The sequence below is a fragment of the Mercenaria mercenaria genome, chromosome 2 (genome assembly GCF_021730395.1).
Source record: "Mercenaria mercenaria strain notata chromosome 2, MADL_Memer_1, whole genome shotgun sequence".
In the NCBI taxonomy this organism is placed as follows: domain Eukaryota; kingdom Metazoa; phylum Mollusca; class Bivalvia; order Venerida; family Veneridae; genus Mercenaria; species Mercenaria mercenaria.
Genome location: NC_069362.1, coordinates 68,681,247 through 68,699,804, shown reverse-complemented (window position 1 = coordinate 68,699,804; position 18,558 = coordinate 68,681,247). Strand labels below are relative to the sequence as shown.

Sequence of the window (18,558 nt, the reverse complement as noted above, 5' to 3'; positions counted from 1 at the left end):
ATTGTAGCTGGATGTCCATGTCATTGTGTGTCTATGTGTGCTAGTTTAAGCATTTACGCGCGCTGAGGGCTGTGGTTTTTGTATGGCTCTATTTCCGCTCGATACGTTTATGTGATTGCCTACTGGGGAAAATGTAAAGAGCTACGCAGATGATGGTATTTGGCGAAGCCGCTTTGGACCATCAAAAAGGGAACCATTTGGAAGTCGGAGATTGACTTATACAAAACTAAACAATAAAGAAACTGAACATGAAACATGTGTAAGCTTATCCGAACAACTAAAAACAATGACAAATTCGTGTAAATGTTTTAAACTTTTAATTCAGAAATAAAATTTGCAATATTTCGAATTATTTGGAATTGTTTTAGAAGCTGGCACATTTCCAAGCTAGATCCAAATATTTAACATGTTAAATAAATATGTTTTTTCATTTCTCAGTGTAGTTTCGTATTAGATTTTGCATTTGATATTTCTTTATCACCTCGTTTGAGAAAATTTTACATATCACTTGAGCAAATGAACAACAATATTTTGCTCAATTTGGTCAGATTTGATTATGAAAATGGCCGTGATCAAATAATTGATATATTTTGGGTTATTTGAGGAAAACTACCTTAAGACGCCTTCACTACGGTAAATTGCTTTGTAAAGGAGATCGGTTGTAGTCTACATTCTGTATCGACGCAAACTATTTGTCAGTGTCTATATAACAGATCTGTCTAAGTGTAAATGTTTAGGGTTTCATCTGCAGAAGTAAATTGAAAACTAAAGTAAAATGATATATATTCAACTAGCATAGATGTTCATTGCTGGTTTCTCACTATGCTTAAGTTTTATGGCAACCTCATCTGTATGTAACCTTATAATAACGATTGCCAAAGAAAATGATATGTGGTGTGCAAAGAGCCTTAATTGAATTGTCAAGATTTTGGTGAATGAACAGGAAAATAAACACGTTCAAGCTTTAATCATATTTCTCATTATTTGATCCAAAGCAGTTTGGTTTTGCAAATACTCTAAAGCCATCAAGTGACAACAAAAGTCAACTAGACTTTGAAGAAACTCACGTAATATTAAACGAATTTCGCACAAATTTAAATACGGTAGACTTTTAAAAACGCCCACTTTATATATTTAGAAAAGTGTTCCAAGAAGAAATTCGTTATGCATATATTCATAAAATGTGCGTTATAAACAAAAGGTTTTATTTTCTGTGTTCAACGAAGCGTGACTGCCATCTATGAAGCTTGTATTCCAACTAGTGTTTTTTCGGATATATAGAGATCAGTGGAGACAGTGGCGCAGTGGTAAGCAGTTTGGACTTCAACGCCAGCAGTCCGGGTTCGATTCCCGGTCGCGGCTGATATCCCGACTAGTATTCATTGCTGGGTGATATACTTAATTGGTACTGTTTCCAGCAATATCGGCCTAGACCTTACGCTGGGGAGGTAAATATGACGCCTGCCGTGGGCTCGGCTGGAAATAAGTTATTCAATCCATTCCAGTTGGGGAATTTCGTCGACTACCCATCTTAAACAAGAAACTTAAACAAGAAGCTTTAGAGATCGGATATCCATTTCATCATTTAATTTAAAACATGTATTAACTGGCCAGATATTCAAATGATAAAAGGTTAAGCTTTAAGACGTTGACGTAATCTAAAACGTTCACGTTTTGGTCTGGTCTCAAATGTAAACACTACAGTCGTAGCTGTCTCATAACTGGATGGCGCTTAAAGGGTTGACGAAGTGTTCTTTTGAGAAAAATTAAAGTCAATACTGATTTAAATGAATATTCCTTAAATTCATTGTCGGGACATTTAGGAAAATGTTGTTCACAAGTTAATTATGGCTCCAACATATATTAACATTTAATGTTTGTAAAAGCGAATTTCGTTTGCCATGAATTGCAGCACGAGCTACGCGTGCACATGTGACAAAGGTCAAATATCACAAAAGAAACCACCGTATTTAATCTGATTAAAAGAATGATAATAAATGAAATATTAAAATGTCTGAATACAAGTTGCAAGAATGAAATTATTTTATATACGGACGAGGCGTTTTCAGTCCTTAAGTGTAATTTGGGTACATTTCTGCCGTTTCGAAGCACGCGTTTTCAAATTGTAGTACACATTACATCGAGAAAAAAGATACTTGACTACCTAGTGTCTAACTGCTATTGTTTTCTGCGACACGTGTTCATATTCGGAGAGCAAAGTGTGAATTTTGACATATCTGATATTCAACTTGAATTCAACACCTGTTTGCAATCATGCACTTGTTAAACTGCCAGTCGTGTGATAATGCTGGCAATAATCACAGTCACCTTTACTGTTAGTACTATTACAATGATCAACATCAGCATTTTCATCATCTTATTGGTTGCTAATTTCAAAAATTTCCTTATTGTCAAGTGCACTCTCATCTTGCTCTAAACGTTTTGCTGATGTTTACCTAAAATTACCCAAAGAAATAATTTCAAAGAAAATATTATCGAAACAATTAAATGAATAATCACTTCTTTTTGTTAAAAGTTATAACATTAAATACAATGTCAATTAAGGCGTCAGCTTAATTTACATTTACAACATGCGATTAGATAAGAGTTTTTTCATTCGCTTATGCTAGCAGATTCCGTGCAGTATTAATCCAATATAAATTGTCACAGCTCTCTGAACATTCTTGCACAGTTTTAAAGAATTTCTAATATAGTTATATTTTCTTACTCATTCGAGTGGCATGACCAATGTTTTATTTGTTTTAACGGATTGTTCAACATTTCTATCAGATGCTACCTTAATATCATCTTACTGTAGTAATGTCATGAAAGCCATGATGAATGTTATCGTCGTAAAAGCGATGTGTAAAACGTCATCAATTGTTGAAATTTGTAGGTAATAAAAGAACAACAGGCAAAAATATAACCTAAATAAAACTTAAATCAGAAGATAAACAAAGCAAAAAATGAAACAACAGCACAATGCTAGTGATATTGCGATAAGCCCGTGGGTGGTAACGAAGCCGATCATTGAAACGTTTGTTAATTAAACATACAGAAAAATTGCATGTTGATTACTTCAAATGTTTTACATTATCTCTCCACAGTATTCTCTTTTTATTTGTGAAGCCTTTACTGTTTGCACTTAAAACTGTCAATTTTCATTTAGAAATTGTATGATAAAAAAACGGTATTTATTTCCTTTTAGGTTAAGTACAAAATTTATTGGTAGTATTGTTTCCATTTCTTTAACATTTAAAATATTGATCGACACAAACATTTTCATCTTCAGTATTATTCCATATATAGTTAAGTATACAGCCTTGAAAGTAAACAGAAATTATATATCATCTCTTTCGTCTATTTTATGGTTGATACTAAAATGTTTAAATTTGTCTCGTTCTGAGTTCTCAAATGTGCATGAATTGTAAATTGCAAGAATCATCATCAGGAATCAGTAATACAAGAATTCCTTCAACTGAATATCTGGTTTTGTTCGAAGACCATCTGTTGGTATTCAGCTATATATCTCACATACATTGCTAAGGCACCGGCCGCCACAGCAGTTGTATGACTCAAACATCCGTTTGCAAGAACGCGCTCTTCTCGTTTCACTCGCAAGTTTGAAGATGTCCCAGCACTTGGTCGCATATCTATGGAAATGATAAACAAAGAAAAAAAGTTATAAAACGTTATATATTGTTGAATAGATATATCATGGTGCTCATTATTTCAGTCGCAATCATTACTACATGTCTCGTGTGTCCCCAGTGGTGTCAATCGCGCTCCTGGTACTAACATCTCAATCAGAAATAAACATTTGCAAAGAGTAATTGGAAGCAAAAGTTCCCGATATGTTAAATATTTCTTATCCACCCATTTACATTCCACATTTAGATGAGCTGCAGGCACTTACCGACATCACTTTCACGAATAGTTTTCCCCTTGTAGCAGCCTGTTTGTTTGTCTTGCCAGCTGATGATGGTCTCCAGCCATTCTGGGGAGAAAAACCATCGATAACCCATAGATCCACATAAGGCCGCTGAAAGCATAGAACAGACTACATAAACAGGAAGGGTAAGCCCCCGACTTGCCTACAGAGTCACTTCAACTACTTTTCATTTCATTTCATTTGTACTATCACTAAGGGATATGGTAGTGAAGTAAGTATGGTTAATTTAGGTGATAATTTACAATGAAATAATCTGTAAATAAGCTACTTAAGCTTTTGAAATGAGTGAAGGAAAATGGTGTTTGATACTTGAATCCGCGACCTTAGTGTTAAGTTTTCATGTAAGCCCGTTTCAGTCGAGTTTACATTATAACTATGTATAGTTCATTACAATATTCGTTTGGCAAATTGTCTCATTTCATCATCAAATTTCAACTTACATATGCAAAAACATCAAAAGCTTATTAATGACAAACCATTGCTTTCAGTCCATAGAGGCACGTCCTAAACCGCAGGGAACCCATAAAATTTAAGAAAATTATATTTAAATGTGTCTGATGTCATATCTTGAGCCTTTTCTGATCGACTATTTCGCAAGTTTGCTATCCCAAACCAAATTTAACGAAATGGTATATAATAATCGTCCAGAGCCCTACTCTTTTACTAACTTATAAAAAAGGAGAACATCAGTTACAGAAAAAAATATTTATTTGGCATCAGACTGTTTCCATAGATAATGTACACAAGTTAAAATACTGTTTATGAAACGATAATTTTATTAAAGGCAGTAATGCATACATCCTTGCTCATAGATAAAAACAAAATAGTAATAAATACAATTGCACTGAAGCTGCCTTTCCCAGTATTCTTATATAGATTTGTTTTGTACATTTAGAAATATTTGAAGAGATCTAATCGTGCTTTAGATACACAATATTTACTGATAAAAAGATAAAGGCAAAAAATATTCATGGACACCACAGTTATATGTTTTATCATTATCAAGTAAAACTGAATTATTTAAAATATTATGACCAGAGGAAATATGAAAAATCATTATAATATGGCACTTTGCAGTGTTCCCCGGCAATTTACGGATGAAAGTATATACCTTGCTCCATAAATAAGTCTCTCCTTAGTTCCGGAAAGTTCTTCTTTTCTATTTGTAAGGCCTCCAAGTACGTTGCGGCACAAAAGTTTTTCGCCAAATCTGCTGGCGGTGGTTGATTTAAAAGCATTCGTTGTTGGTTCATTTCTTCCTGACATCCCATCTACAAAACAAAATGAAGTAGCGATTAATATAAAGAAGTACGTGTTCAATAACCACTATGAAATTTGCAATTTATGAGGTTGTAGTGATATTCAGAATCTAACACTAATGATTTCCTTGCTTTCCGTGTCTGATTTGTTTCTTATAAAAAACTAACTAATTATAATTACATTACCAACTAAGTTCCTCAATGCAAAAACATATCACGGTTGTTTAGCTTGAAAAAAAAATCCGCTTTGTTAGACCGAACAATTGCAGAATGTTTGATAGAACTTTATTTAGACATGTAATCCTAAGTAAAAAGATGCAAGATGGTCAAACTCAACATCTTTAATGTCATATTTAATCTGGAAAAATGTCGGTTTATATTAATATATAATATTTTCCGTTGCACTGTCTCGCCAAAGAAGATCAGCATGTGGATTATATATGGATTCCATTCATTATCTATTTAAAAGAATTCCGCTGAGGCCTGAAGGTTGTTGAACTTCCTATTACCTTTCATTAACAGAGTCAATTAAACATTTCGATTATGCCCAAAACTGTTTTTTAAATGACGAAGATAGAATTTAAGTCAAACTGTAAATGAACTTTTACAAAATTAATTTCTATCCCATGCTGTAAGACTCTGAGAAACGCTAAACAAAATTAAAGATTTTCTACACCGAGTAAGATACCATTATAATGGCAGATTTATTTGATCCTTTGGAATGCAATGACAAGAATATGTCCCTATCTGCGGGCTTTTAAGGCTTTTCTAGAGATAAAATGCTAATCCCATGAGGCCTGTCGAATGGCATTAACTATCGCTGGTACAAAACTATCGCATGCAAATATACGCCCGCTATGGGACCGGAGATCATCTGAATGCAAAAGACTATGCCGCGTGTAATTTCTGTATTGCAAAACATTAGAATTTATATAGAAGTTTAGTTTATTATAAAGTTACACTGAATTAATTACTTCTGAAAAGTAGCTTATATTGTTCGAATATGGACAGTTTCACTGGTATTTTAATTATGACCCTTGGGTGCTAGGGGCAGAAGGGGTGTTGAACAATCTAATATTGTTCTACTACTAGTATTTTGCTTGGTTGCTTTTTATCCTGCTTAAAGGATCGTGGTAATGATTTAACTAATTGTCACACACCAGCAGTCTTTTAGCCAATACAGTTTACATGAATTGCTACCGAAAGAGATGTAAAGGCAATATTGAATGGATGTGTAACATGCCTGATAGCCTATCATCAGATAGAAGGTTTCGTGTGTTAGTGAGTAACCATTGTATCCCATCTGTGTCATCTTTCTCCAACACTCAGATGATATGTGACATTTTGCCTTAGTATTTGGTCTGAAATATATCAATGTAAATCATCAGTATGAATTAATGAATAAATAGCCAATATTCACAGGAACGCCGTCAACAACAGTACATGTATTGTTAACAAAGTAAATCACAATATATAACAAATTAAAAGTTGTATAAAGACGTACTTCCTAGGTAGAATATTTATCCTCTGGGATGTTTCTAAAAACGTGGATAAAGTGTCAGTTATTTACAGACGTTAAAGTAATAAACTGTTTTAGTAAAGTAGGTGATACTTGTATATGACTGGACGTCTGCTTCGGTTTCATATTTAATCGATCACAGAAAAACTAGTGCTCAATAAGTTCGATTATCTAAAGCCACAATAGAAATCCTAAATAACTTTAATATTTCTTCCTTGATACATATATCAGTACCAACAATATGCATTCTGGTAATGAGTAAAGCTATTTTGTACTTAGTGTCGAAATCATTGGTCTGTTGTTTACAAACCACAGTATAACCCCTGTCAGAAAGGTCATTCTGACTTCAAAAAATAACACTATTTAACTGTCTGGTCATAAAAGTAACGTCCTTTTCTGCTTAGGACAAAATAAATGTTCTGGTTATTACTGGAGTGTAAATAGCTTGACCCTGACTATGCTTTGGTCTAAATCTGCGACTGCATGCAATGCAATAAGTACCGAGTTTTTTTTCTTTAACGAAAGCATTGTTACTGACAAAGCACTATCTCTCTCTCTCTCTCTCACACACACACACACACACAAACATACGCACACGCATACACACTCCTTCCCTCTCAACTATGTTACCCAGTTCCCAGTATTTCAGTAATGCAGTTATCTGATTCTTCTTCTCGCATTGCCTCCCCTTTCTTCGGTATCCATGCATTGTAGAAATCCTCTGGAGAGAAATCCTTGCTTGCAAAGTCCAATGTCCAAAAATCTTCATGTAAAAGCATTCCTAGTCCTGCAACATCATGTCAGGTTGTTTTATATATAATAGTGATCCCAGATACCTAAATATACCCAGATGGCTAGTTTAGATGAGGTTCAAATGATATTAGATACAGTCACTCATTATATGTGACGTTCAACAGCCAGGTAATCTAACGAAATAACCCCCAGTTTAATTATAACTAATTTGCAGGTCAAGAAAAATTATACCAAAGTACAGCACCACAATTGCTTGGAAAAATATTTGCCTTTTATAATAATTATAAGTTCCTTATTGATGCAATCGCTTATTTCGCTACTTCCTTACATAATACTTTAGGTTGAAATACTGCATTTATGTTGTAATTGCACTGCTTTTCCATGTTGTCGTCATGGTTATAAAATTAGTGTTGCTGCAAATAATTTATACACGACACTGTTTAAAGGCAAACTAATACTACTTCTAGATGGGCGCTAATAGGAATTTCAACTTTTAACTTGCATGCCAATATAAGATAGTTCTGTTCCATCGAAACAAATAGTATTCTTACGTTTATAATATACAGGGTCAGATGCCTCGACATATGCTTGAGCTGTGTTGCTAATATCTTTTGCCAGAGCTTGAAGTTGCCGGATAACTTGGAGTGTAGCGCCATCTATTGGCCATGATTCAAGATCATGATCAATGTGGTACAGAAGGACTTTCAGAGTACCTGAAAATATAAGAATGTAATGTAGACTAAACAATAAACTTGGTTTAAACAACTTTTTATAAACACATATTTGCATTTATCAACATATAACATAAGACTTTTGTGTAATCTAACATTGCGAACACTTTTAATATCTTGCTTGCCCCTCACCGATATGGGTTCGAGCCTCACTTGGGGCGTTGAATTCTTCGTATGAGGCAGCTATCCAGCTGGCTAACGGAAGGTCGGTGGTTCTACCCAGGTGCCCGCCCGTGATGAAATAGTGCTCGGAGGGGCACCTGGGGTCTTCATCCACCATAAAAGCTGGAAAGTTGCCATATGACCAATAATTGTGTCGGTGCGACTTTAAGCCCAACAAAACAAAACAAAACATTCTCGTATCTTACAGCTGAATAAAGTCTATTTTTCTGTTGACTAGTAAAGAGACAAAAATTAAGAACAAAAAGGAAGAATTGCATTTTTCTTTCTACAAGGTAGATATTTCAGTAATTCAAACTGTTGTGACAACCAATTTCATCCATGAGTGGTTTGACAAACAATGGTATGAGAGAAGCAGGACTATTAATAGAAGAAAATTAGTTTCACACGAATACCAATTTTGTGTTATACGTATTTCAAAAGGGAAACAAAGGAAAGGCTATGCAGATTACTATTACAAAAATCAGCATCACCGTCATTATTTTATCATTTTATATTGTTATGTTATTATTATATCATACAACATTTATATATCAATATTTTCATTACGAATACATGTTCAAACAAGAGCTGTCTCCATAGGATGACATATGCCCCCGATGGCACTTTGAATGAGTAGTTATGGCCGATGTTAGAGTTTAGGACCTTTGACCTACGGAGCTGGGTCTTGCGCGTGACACGTAGTCTTACTGTGTCACACATTCATGCATAGTTATTTTAAAATCCATGCATGAATGACAAAGATATGGACCGGACACGCCCATCAATGCACTATCATGAAAAATGACCTTTAACGTCTTAAGTGTGACCTTGACCTTTGAGCTACGGTCCTGGGTCTTGCGCGCGACACGTCGTCTTACTGTGGTACACATTCATGCCAAGTTATTTGAAAATCCATCCATGGTTGACAAAGATATGGACCGGACACGCCCATCAATGCACTATCCTTTAAAGTCTAAGTGTGACCTTGACCTTTGAGCTACGGACCTGGGTCTTGCGTGCGACACGTCGTCTTACTGTGGTACACATTCATGCCAAGCTATTTAAGAATCCATCCATCGATGACAAAGATATGGACCGGACACGCCCATCAATGCACTATCCTTTAATGTCTAAGTGTGACCTTGACCTTTGAGCTACGGACCTGGGTCTTGCGCGCGACACGTCGTCTTACTGTGGTACACATTCATGCCAAGTTATTTGAAAATCCATCCATTGATGACAAAGATATGGACCGGACACGCCCATCAATGCACTATCCTTTAATGTCCAAGTGTGACCTTGACCTTTGAGCTACGGACCTGGGTCTTGCGTGCGACACGTCGTCTTACTGTGGTACACATTCATGCCAAGCTATTTGAGAATCCATCCATCGATGACAAAGATATGGACCGGACACGCCCATCAATGCACTATCCTTTAAAGTCTAAGTGTGACCTTGACCTTTGAGCTACGGACCTGGGTCTTGCGTGCGACACGTCGTCTTACTGTGGTACACATTCATGCCAAGCTATTTGAGAATCCATCCATCGATGACAAAGATATGGACCGGACACGCCCATCAATGCACTATCCTTTAATGTCTAAGTGTGACCTTGACCTTTGAGCTACGGACCTGGGTCTTGCGCGCGACACGTCGTCTTACTGTGGTACACATTCATGCCAAGTTATTTGAAAATCCATCCATTGATGACAAAGATATGGACCGGACACGCCCATCAATGCACTATCCTTTAATGTCCAAGTGTGACCTTGACCTTTGAGCTACGGACCTGGGTCTTGCGCGCGACACGTCGTCTTACTGTGGTACACATTCATGCCAAGTTATTTGAAAATCCATCCATCGATGACAAAGATATGGACCGGACACGAAAATTGCGGACAGACTGACAGACTGACAGACCGACAGACTGACAGACGGACAGACGGTTCAAAAACTATATGCCTCCCTTCGGGGGCATAAAAATGTTGTACAGAATATAGCAATAAAACAAAACATCACCAATCTAGCAAATGTTATATGAATTAACTAAACAGAAATATTAAAGTAATTGGTCAAGGGGACGTCGTCAAATACTTCAAACAAACAAGGATATAAAATAAACAGTCACGTTCAAAGAACGCAGCCCCCTTATACAAAACCCTACAGCTAAGTGTATATGAAATCACAAAAATATGCACAGAAATTCATAAAACGAAAACCATATAGACAACAATAAAAACACTAAAAGGGAAAGATAGTGTTGCACCGTCTTTAAGCGGTCAGTATATAGAAAACACCGATGGGGAGTTCTAGCGGTAAATGATGCACCGAAAGTCATTCTTAACCTCCGCAATGGATAGTGTAAAAATATATTCCCGCCATGCGAATCCCTTCTACATTGGTTATACAAGACCCAAATATGCTCTTGTAAATTTATATAAAAGCACGCCTTTTGTGCCATGAATATATGTACTCAATAACTTTTCAGAAGACAGCGTATCTATACAAAACAACTTAAATTGCCTTTTAATAAAAAAATGTTAAAAAGTGTAAAAAATTGAACAGTTTAAAGTGGCATTATGCGCATCTTACAGCACGTAGTGTGTTTTTGGTGAATGTTTTATAAAAGCAAGTTTTCGGTTGCTGTGCATTTAAATGTGTTTAATTAACAATAATGCCGCATAAGTATTTGAAAGTGATGCTTTAGAAATGAAGAAATCGGACTAATAAAAAATAGTTCATTTCTTCAGTCTTGTACGCAATGATCTCCCTTACCTATAAGTAGAGATTTCTGAGGCTGAAGGGAAGCAACTCCTGCAAGCAGTTTGACTTTTCTTAAAAAGACTGCCCCAGTCAAAATAAGAAAAGTCATATTTAAAAAGTTATTATTGCGTAATGGTAACAGGAAAAGTTTGGTATACTGGGTTAAAAACTATAATTTCCTCCACCCTTTTTACACACATATCTATTTGTGCTGTATTTTTACTTGAAAAATGCGTATAATTCCACTTTAATAGTTTCCTTGAAAACTGCAAAAATCATTTTCATTTTTTTTTCTTATAATGAATATTCATGAACTGGAATTCAATTAAATATGATATGTTATTTATGGTTGCCGAATGTTGCTAGTTTTGTCAGTCGTGGAATTATATATAGCAGCATCGCATTTAGTTGTCGCTCCTTATCGTCTTCTTTCAGCGTCCATGCTTTTAAAGTACACTAGTACTTTTCCCCTTAGCTACATTAATTAAAGTATAGATCTATCTCTAGTATTGGAAACAATGAATTCGTTTTGTTCAGACCTTGGTTAGATAAAGGTGCCGGATTGGCAAAACCTGTGGTTTTGTATTGTCTTAGTACAAATGTGTCTCATTCTCCTATGTGACAGTATATCACAAATCTGAGCACAATTCAAGAAAATGTGGAGAGATGTGATATAATTGATCCAGTGTGCATTAAAAGAGAATACTCTAAAGACGATACCATATAAAACAATCTTATGTTCTCTTGGTGATGAACAGAAATAATGAGGGAAGCCTGGTGTGAAATATGTAAGTGATATTAGAGAGGTTGCTAGAAATACAGCTAATAGATTGATTAGAATGGTAGCTGGCTGACATTTCTAATAGCTGGATCATGTTACAATAAATGGAAGACATGGATGCAAATTGCAAATTTATCCCACGTGTACATTTGTACATTTTCAAGCGAAGAAATTGTTCGTCGAATGAGTTTTCCATATTCCCATCATGATTCTATGTAGTTCTTGTTTTCATTTGCATGTATGTCTGTGAATGCAAATTTTGCATTTATGCAAAATGAATAAATAAATGTTGTTTGTTTTTTGTTGTTGTTTTTTTTTTCTCAAAAATATTTTGTATATAAAGTTTTTAGAATGATACATGGTTTGATCAGGGACCGGTTTGACATGCGGGCATTCAAATTTTATAGAGTACCAGCTCTACTTACTTAGGAAGTTTCCTCAACATGTTTTTCTAAATATTTGTTGGTAGTATTAATTAGTAAGTTGAAAATTTTAAAATTATTTCAGAGGCACGTTTTTCGTAGTATAAACTTTATTTCTTGTTCTTCAAACCCATCAGGTATCCCTCGTGCCGGAAGACGCTCGTGTAATAAATTACGTCTAATGATCTGCTTCAGATTCGTGCATTAATTGTATCTTTATTTAAAACTGGATAAAAGTCAAATAAATTGATAACTGCTCCTTGTTGCTAGTAGTATATTTCTCGATTCAGGAAGAGTAAGTTTACTGAAAATACACTACAATTATAGTAGACGCAACTTGACCGCGATGGTTGACCTTAGGCTGATTATTCATATCGGTTATTTCATTATAGAAATCAAGGGTGTTTAGGGTAGCCGTGTATATTTATATGGAATTAGTTTGTATACAGTGCAGTATCAAAGTATATGTACTTTCATTTGATCAATTAAAACTTTCCAATACACTAATTTATATTTACACAAAATTATATTTCCTTTTTCTCGTGCAGCTCGTGTTTTACGTACACTCCTTTTCAATAATAGGTTGTGCCTTATTATGTATTATAATGCAAAGGTCAACCATCGGGGTCAAGTTGCGTCCACTATAATAAAATTCATCTGGAGCTCGAAAAAAAAATGTCTGAATTTGTATCTCACTGCGTGATCTTTTGTTTTAATCTGTCATATTATCAATATTCCAGGTATTTCATTGTTATACCGTAGCTTACCACTACGACCTACCATTAAAACAGGATTTGCTAATGACATAACTTCAAGCTTCGGCGATTGGATTATTTAGAAGACAAACCATTCTGCTGATTGTATACCGTCATTTAATTTATTGAACTCGGCATGTTTTGTTGTTCAAACACGATGCTTATTTTAGTTTACATCAATTTTGGGCACATGTGGCATGATGATAGCTTGTAATTCGGTCTGTTTCAAAAATACCAGATCGATATGAAAAATATGATATGATAAACTGTTTTGCAGTTGGATCAATAGATGTTCTTAAATAATAACATACACGTGTTGGTTCTACTATAAATTAGTTATTTTGTACATATTAAGAACATTTCGAATTTTATTATGAAGCGAATTAAGGTGGTCTTCATTTATATCACTGACGACTTATATGAGTTTCCCAAAGGCTTACTCTTTAATGAGGCGTGTTTTGTGAGACTTATTTCTAAAACGTTTTAAATGAAATGAAGCCTTAACAAGAAATCAACCTGTGTATGAAGTGTGCATCCAGACATAAGCTCTTGATTAATTCTGTTGTCAAATGTAAAACATATAATCAAGAAGGAGAGGACAACTGTAAGCTAATATAGCTTTCTGTCCAATTCCTGGAATGTTGTATTGTAAATATTTCATGCATTTCGGAATAAAAAATATATTTAAACTAACATATAATCACAAAATTCCATAAAATTGTCCTTTAGGAAATTCATTTTATTTCTAAAACTGTGGACATTTTGAAGTACATGCTATGATCTATATAATTTACAGGTCAGCAACACGTAACAGCAAGATTCATCTAAATAAAACAGATGTAACAGTTACAAAAGCAATCTTACAATATATCATTTCATTTCAATTTTGTTTGATGACTTTGAATGATTTTTTTGTCTATTTTGGTGATGTTATAACGGTCATAAAAATTTGAGACGCTACAGAATAAACTGGCTAGACTTGTAACAGATCGTATCTGGAAGAGGAAACCTGCATTTATAATTTCGTTTTTCATCATATGATTTGGTACTCTCTGTCTCAAATTGTAATAAAGACCTAGTGTCATTCTATATTTAGTTATGTCGTTACCTACTGGGTATAAGATATTTGTCAAAATTATGAAAAGAGTACAAGAAGTTGTACTTGGAAGACCCATTTGGAAACCATTTGGATGTCTGTTTGACTCTTATAAAACTAAATAATAAGACAAGTGGGCTATGTTTCGCAGCTCAAACAGGCATATCGAGAACAGTTGTGCCAAATTACTCTAAAAGCGAAGAAGTATTTCATGAAGTTATACAGGGAAAATTAGGCCCGCCACTGCACACATGATTTTTGTCTTTTTGTTTTAACAGTGAAAATGGTTTCAACAAGTTGATTAGAGAAACGTTTCAGTAAAATTATTTAAACATCGCATCAGTGAGATGGCTTCTGGAGGTTTTTCTTTTTTCTTTTTCTTTTTTTTTTTTTTTTTTGCTCTTGTGCTTTTTGATAAAAAAGGAATAATTTGAATAATGAACGGAATCTAAGTTTCTAACTGCACTTATTCAACCGGATGTAAATTAGTGAGAGTAGTAATTAATTGAAACTTGTGCAAAAATTTAGATCATTACGATAACGTTTTGGAGCATAAGTTATTATAATGATTTCATCGTTGTTATTCAAGTGTGTTAAGTATGTAATAGTATACAAACTAAGAACTGAGGAGAATATGAAATAAAAAAAGAAACAAATTGTGATTTAGTATGGGTTTTGGTGTCATGTCAAAATGCTTCTCTTTATTGTATAAATTCATGGAGGTAAAAGCACGGTACAGGCGAATGCACTTGTCTTTTTTTTTGCCTCTGTAGAGCTTTGAAAACCAAACATGTATGTGGCTAAAACATAAACATTGTCCGGCATACAAATAAAGTATGTGCAGGGGCTGGGTCCATTATACACAAGGTCAAGGTCACCAAGGTGTTATACTTAAGTTATTTTTAAGGTTAAAGATTTTCGGCAACCTTTTTTCTGTCATATCTTTGTTACTATTGCTTATATCTTACTGTAACTTACATAAACATTGTCCAACATACAAACAAAGTATGTGCAGGGTCTAGGCCCATTATACCCAAGGTCAAGGTCACCAAGGTGTTATACTTAAGGTATTTTTAAGGTTAAAGTTTTTCGGCAACCTTTGTTTTTCTGTCATATCTTTGTTACTATTGCTTATATCTTACTGTAACTTCAAATAAACATTGTCCGGCATACAAACAAAGTATGTGCAGGCCCATTATACCGAAAGTCAAGGTCACCAAGTTGTTATACTTGGAATTATTTTCATGTTAAATATTTTCGAAAGCTTCGTTTATAAACACATCTTTGGTACTTTAAAAGGTAATGGCTTGAAATTAAAAACATTTCTTTATCATCATCTGCATGTGTGGTTACAATCCCGAAATTGTATTTTTGACAGAATTATGCCTCTTTCATACTTAAAGTTTTTTGGCAATCTTCGCTTTCTGGATATAACTTTATATCTTGGTGTATCTTCTTTTTAAAGTAGAGGTCTGTTATCGCCGAATAGTGGAGCGCGCTGTCTTACGGACAGCTCTTGTTAGTAAGTGTTGTTGATAAAGGAAAGATCAAATTCACTTGTATTACCGTTTTCCTTATTATGATATTTGAGGTTATTGTTTGTCAATGAGTTTTCACTACGCCTATTTATTATACGTGTATACCAATAATTATTGTTTCCTGTATCATGTCATCGTAATCATAACCAACGTCACCCCATCACATCTCAGGTTGTCGAGAAACCTTTGTTTTGTTTTGATAAAACCTCAATGAAATATATATTATAACCTTAATGAAAAAAGATTAAATGAAATGTTTCCGTTTCACCATCTTCATTCATTTGTGCTAGTGAATTTCGTGCAGTATAAATCGGACCAGTATTAATCAGGGATATGTTAACAGATTTTACCCATTTCGTTTTAGTTTGATTGCGTGCACTGTTCATCCAAACTATCAAATGTAAAAACAGAGATATTTTTCCCGCTTGACTGGGATACAATCAGATAGTCAGCGTCCATGTCCATTAGCCTAGGGGTTTTAAGTATATGAAGCATAAACGTTGAAACATTTACTTGTTTGTCAATTCTTTATGATTAAATATCGGTTAAAAGAAAATTGTTACAATAGAAAAAAGGCACAAGTTACCGACGTTTTCCAAAACGATTTTATAACGTGATAGATTAAAACACTTGTAATAAAGATTCAAATTTACGCGAAAGGATTTGTTCACAATTTTACACGATTGTAATACATGTACATGTATCATATATATCCTTTTTAACCGTGATATAAATGAATTATTTTCATGATAAAATGAGATACGACGATAGCAAATTTCGTGTGACTGACAATTGTTAATAAATGAGACTGAAAATTGTTAATATGTGTAACTGAAAATTGTTTAAAAAACGTATAACCATAACACAAACACATTAAATGTTGTATACTTATATTTCTTTAATCAGCAACAATGTTTAAACTTAAAGAGTTAATTTAAAATTCTAAAAGTAAAATATTAACTTACCATCCACCATCCTAGTCCCAATAATGGCGTCCAAATTCACATGTTCTTTCTCACTATTCAAAAATTCCAGATTCGCCTGAAGAGACTGGAGAGTTTGATGCAATAAACGTTTGGCTTTTGTTGAATCATTTACATCTGAACATTTTATTTTTATGACAGTGAAGTTGATTGTAAGAGCCACTATCAAAAATGTATATGTTTTCATGTCGATGCAATTCTAATGTATTTTTCTTTAATAAATAATATCACCCGATCTTGAAAACAAATCCAACAAATACCGAAGAAAGTCTTATTTTAACTATCCGACCATAAGAAAACATCCTCAATCATCCAGAATAATTATCAAGTTTCATGTATACAATATGATGTAGGCAGTTTCGTTTAGTCCATCCTTCTTCACTGATTGGTTGAAAGTAATACTGATGAGAATCTCGCGAGAGTCAGTCCAGTGAAAACAGCTCTTACTAATTAAAGACGTTGGGAAACTAGTCAACATCATCACATAGTATCTTGATGGAGTTAACGTGGTATCGCCACTCCCGGAATAATTTCTAATCCGTTTGAGATGCAAATATTCCACTCCTGTACATATTAATAGGCGGTGGTATTCCCTATTGTCCGAAAGCATTAATATTTTGCCTTTACAGTGATATTAAATGCGTCGCCATGATTTATCGGGTAAAATAATTTGCTAATGTATTTAATAGTCTGCTCTAGGAATAAAAATGTATTTAACATTAAAGAGTATCATGACACCTAATGCTGAGTGTATACGGTGGACAAATATTGACTTTGTCAACCCGTTTGGTTTAACAGTATTGCTTTTCTCACTGAGAAATATAACACTAAACACAGTGGTGACATTTGCGCAAAACTCAGAGCGTTAATTTTCCGCAAAACAGTATGACTTTTGCAGGTACCGGTATATACCGCATTAGGTAAATTATGATAAAGGTTAACACGTTCCGCTGACGTCATTAATAATTATTTAAAAAAAATAATTTGATTTTATTCCACATGCTATCATTCAAAAGCTGTAATTGCTCGTTTATAATAAAACTAATTCGATGACCATATTTTAGTAAGTATTGTTTATAAAGGAAAGATCAAATTCACTTGTATTACACGTTTCCTTTTTATGATATTGGAGGTTATTGTTTGTCAATGAGTTTTCATTATGTCTGTTTATTCATCTCGATCTTTTGTTAGTTTGATACAATACAATTTTGCTATAAGATGTTTTTATGTAAACAGTTTATCATGTTACTTTAACCTTGCTATTGGCATTTTAAGGAGCTTGTTATAATGTGTTGTTGTATATATTACTTGTACACTTAGAATAACTTCCTATATACTTATGTACTTAGCAGGACTTCCTTTACTATGAAATTAAATTCAGGTTACGTTCATGGGTTTTACGACACATAAAAGTTTTACAAATGTTCAGGCGCTCATTTGGTGAAAAAAACAAAACAACATTACATACCCAAATAAGGCGACAGTATCCCATAAATGTTCTATATGACAAATAACAAGTGTTTTTTCTAACTTCATTCAGAGTCAAGAAATTTTAAAATTGTTTTCCATTTTTTCTATTTGTTGCACATTCCACTACCTCTGATCACAAACAGACCGAGTCTGCTGTTATATTGCCTGGATGCATGCTGTGCTTCCAAAGAGTCTTTTCACAGATTTTACTGAAATGCTTAATTTACGTATTAATTAAACATTTTTCATTTTAGGATGTTCAACCATTTCTTGTTTAAAAATCACAAATAAACGTAACGCCTCAGTCCGTACCCCTACAAAATTGTGAACACAGCTGTGTGGTCATTGGAGAGTCTAAACCTAGTTTCAAGTT

The 18,558-nt window shown here is 34.2% G+C and overlaps 1 protein-coding gene across 1 annotated transcript; it reads right to left on the bottom strand.

Moving 5' to 3' along the window:
- Positions 1-302: 302 nt before the first annotated feature.
- LOC123564201 (UPF0764 protein C16orf89 homolog) lies at positions 303-17,715 on the bottom strand. The gene is made up of 7 exons (XM_045357579.2): positions 16,698-17,715; positions 8,035-8,196; positions 7,361-7,517; positions 6,455-6,572; positions 5,064-5,223; positions 3,917-4,042; positions 303-3,653 (listed from the first exon to the last, which is right to left on the bottom strand). Exons 1-7 carry the CDS (start codon positions 16,900-16,902, stop codon positions 3,475-3,477), a joined length of 1,107 nt encoding a protein of 368 aa, XP_045213514.2. The 5' UTR covers positions 16,903-17,715; the 3' UTR covers positions 303-3,474.
- Between the last annotated feature and the right edge of the window lie 843 nt (positions 17,716-18,558).

Excerpts from the sequence above, each read along its gene's own strand:
- LOC123564201 (XM_045357579.2), bottom strand. The coding sequence starts at position 16,902 with ATGAAAACATATACATTTTTGATAGTGGCTCTTACAATCAACTTCACT. Across the intron at positions 8,197-16,697 it reads TGGGACTAGGATGGTGGATG|GTACTCTGAAAGTCCTTCTG; the intron begins GTAAGTTAATAT and ends TTATATTTTCAG. Across the intron at positions 4,043-5,063 it reads AGACTTATTTATGGAGCAAG|CGGCCTTATGTGGATCTATG; the intron begins GTATATACTTTC and ends CTATGCTTTCAG.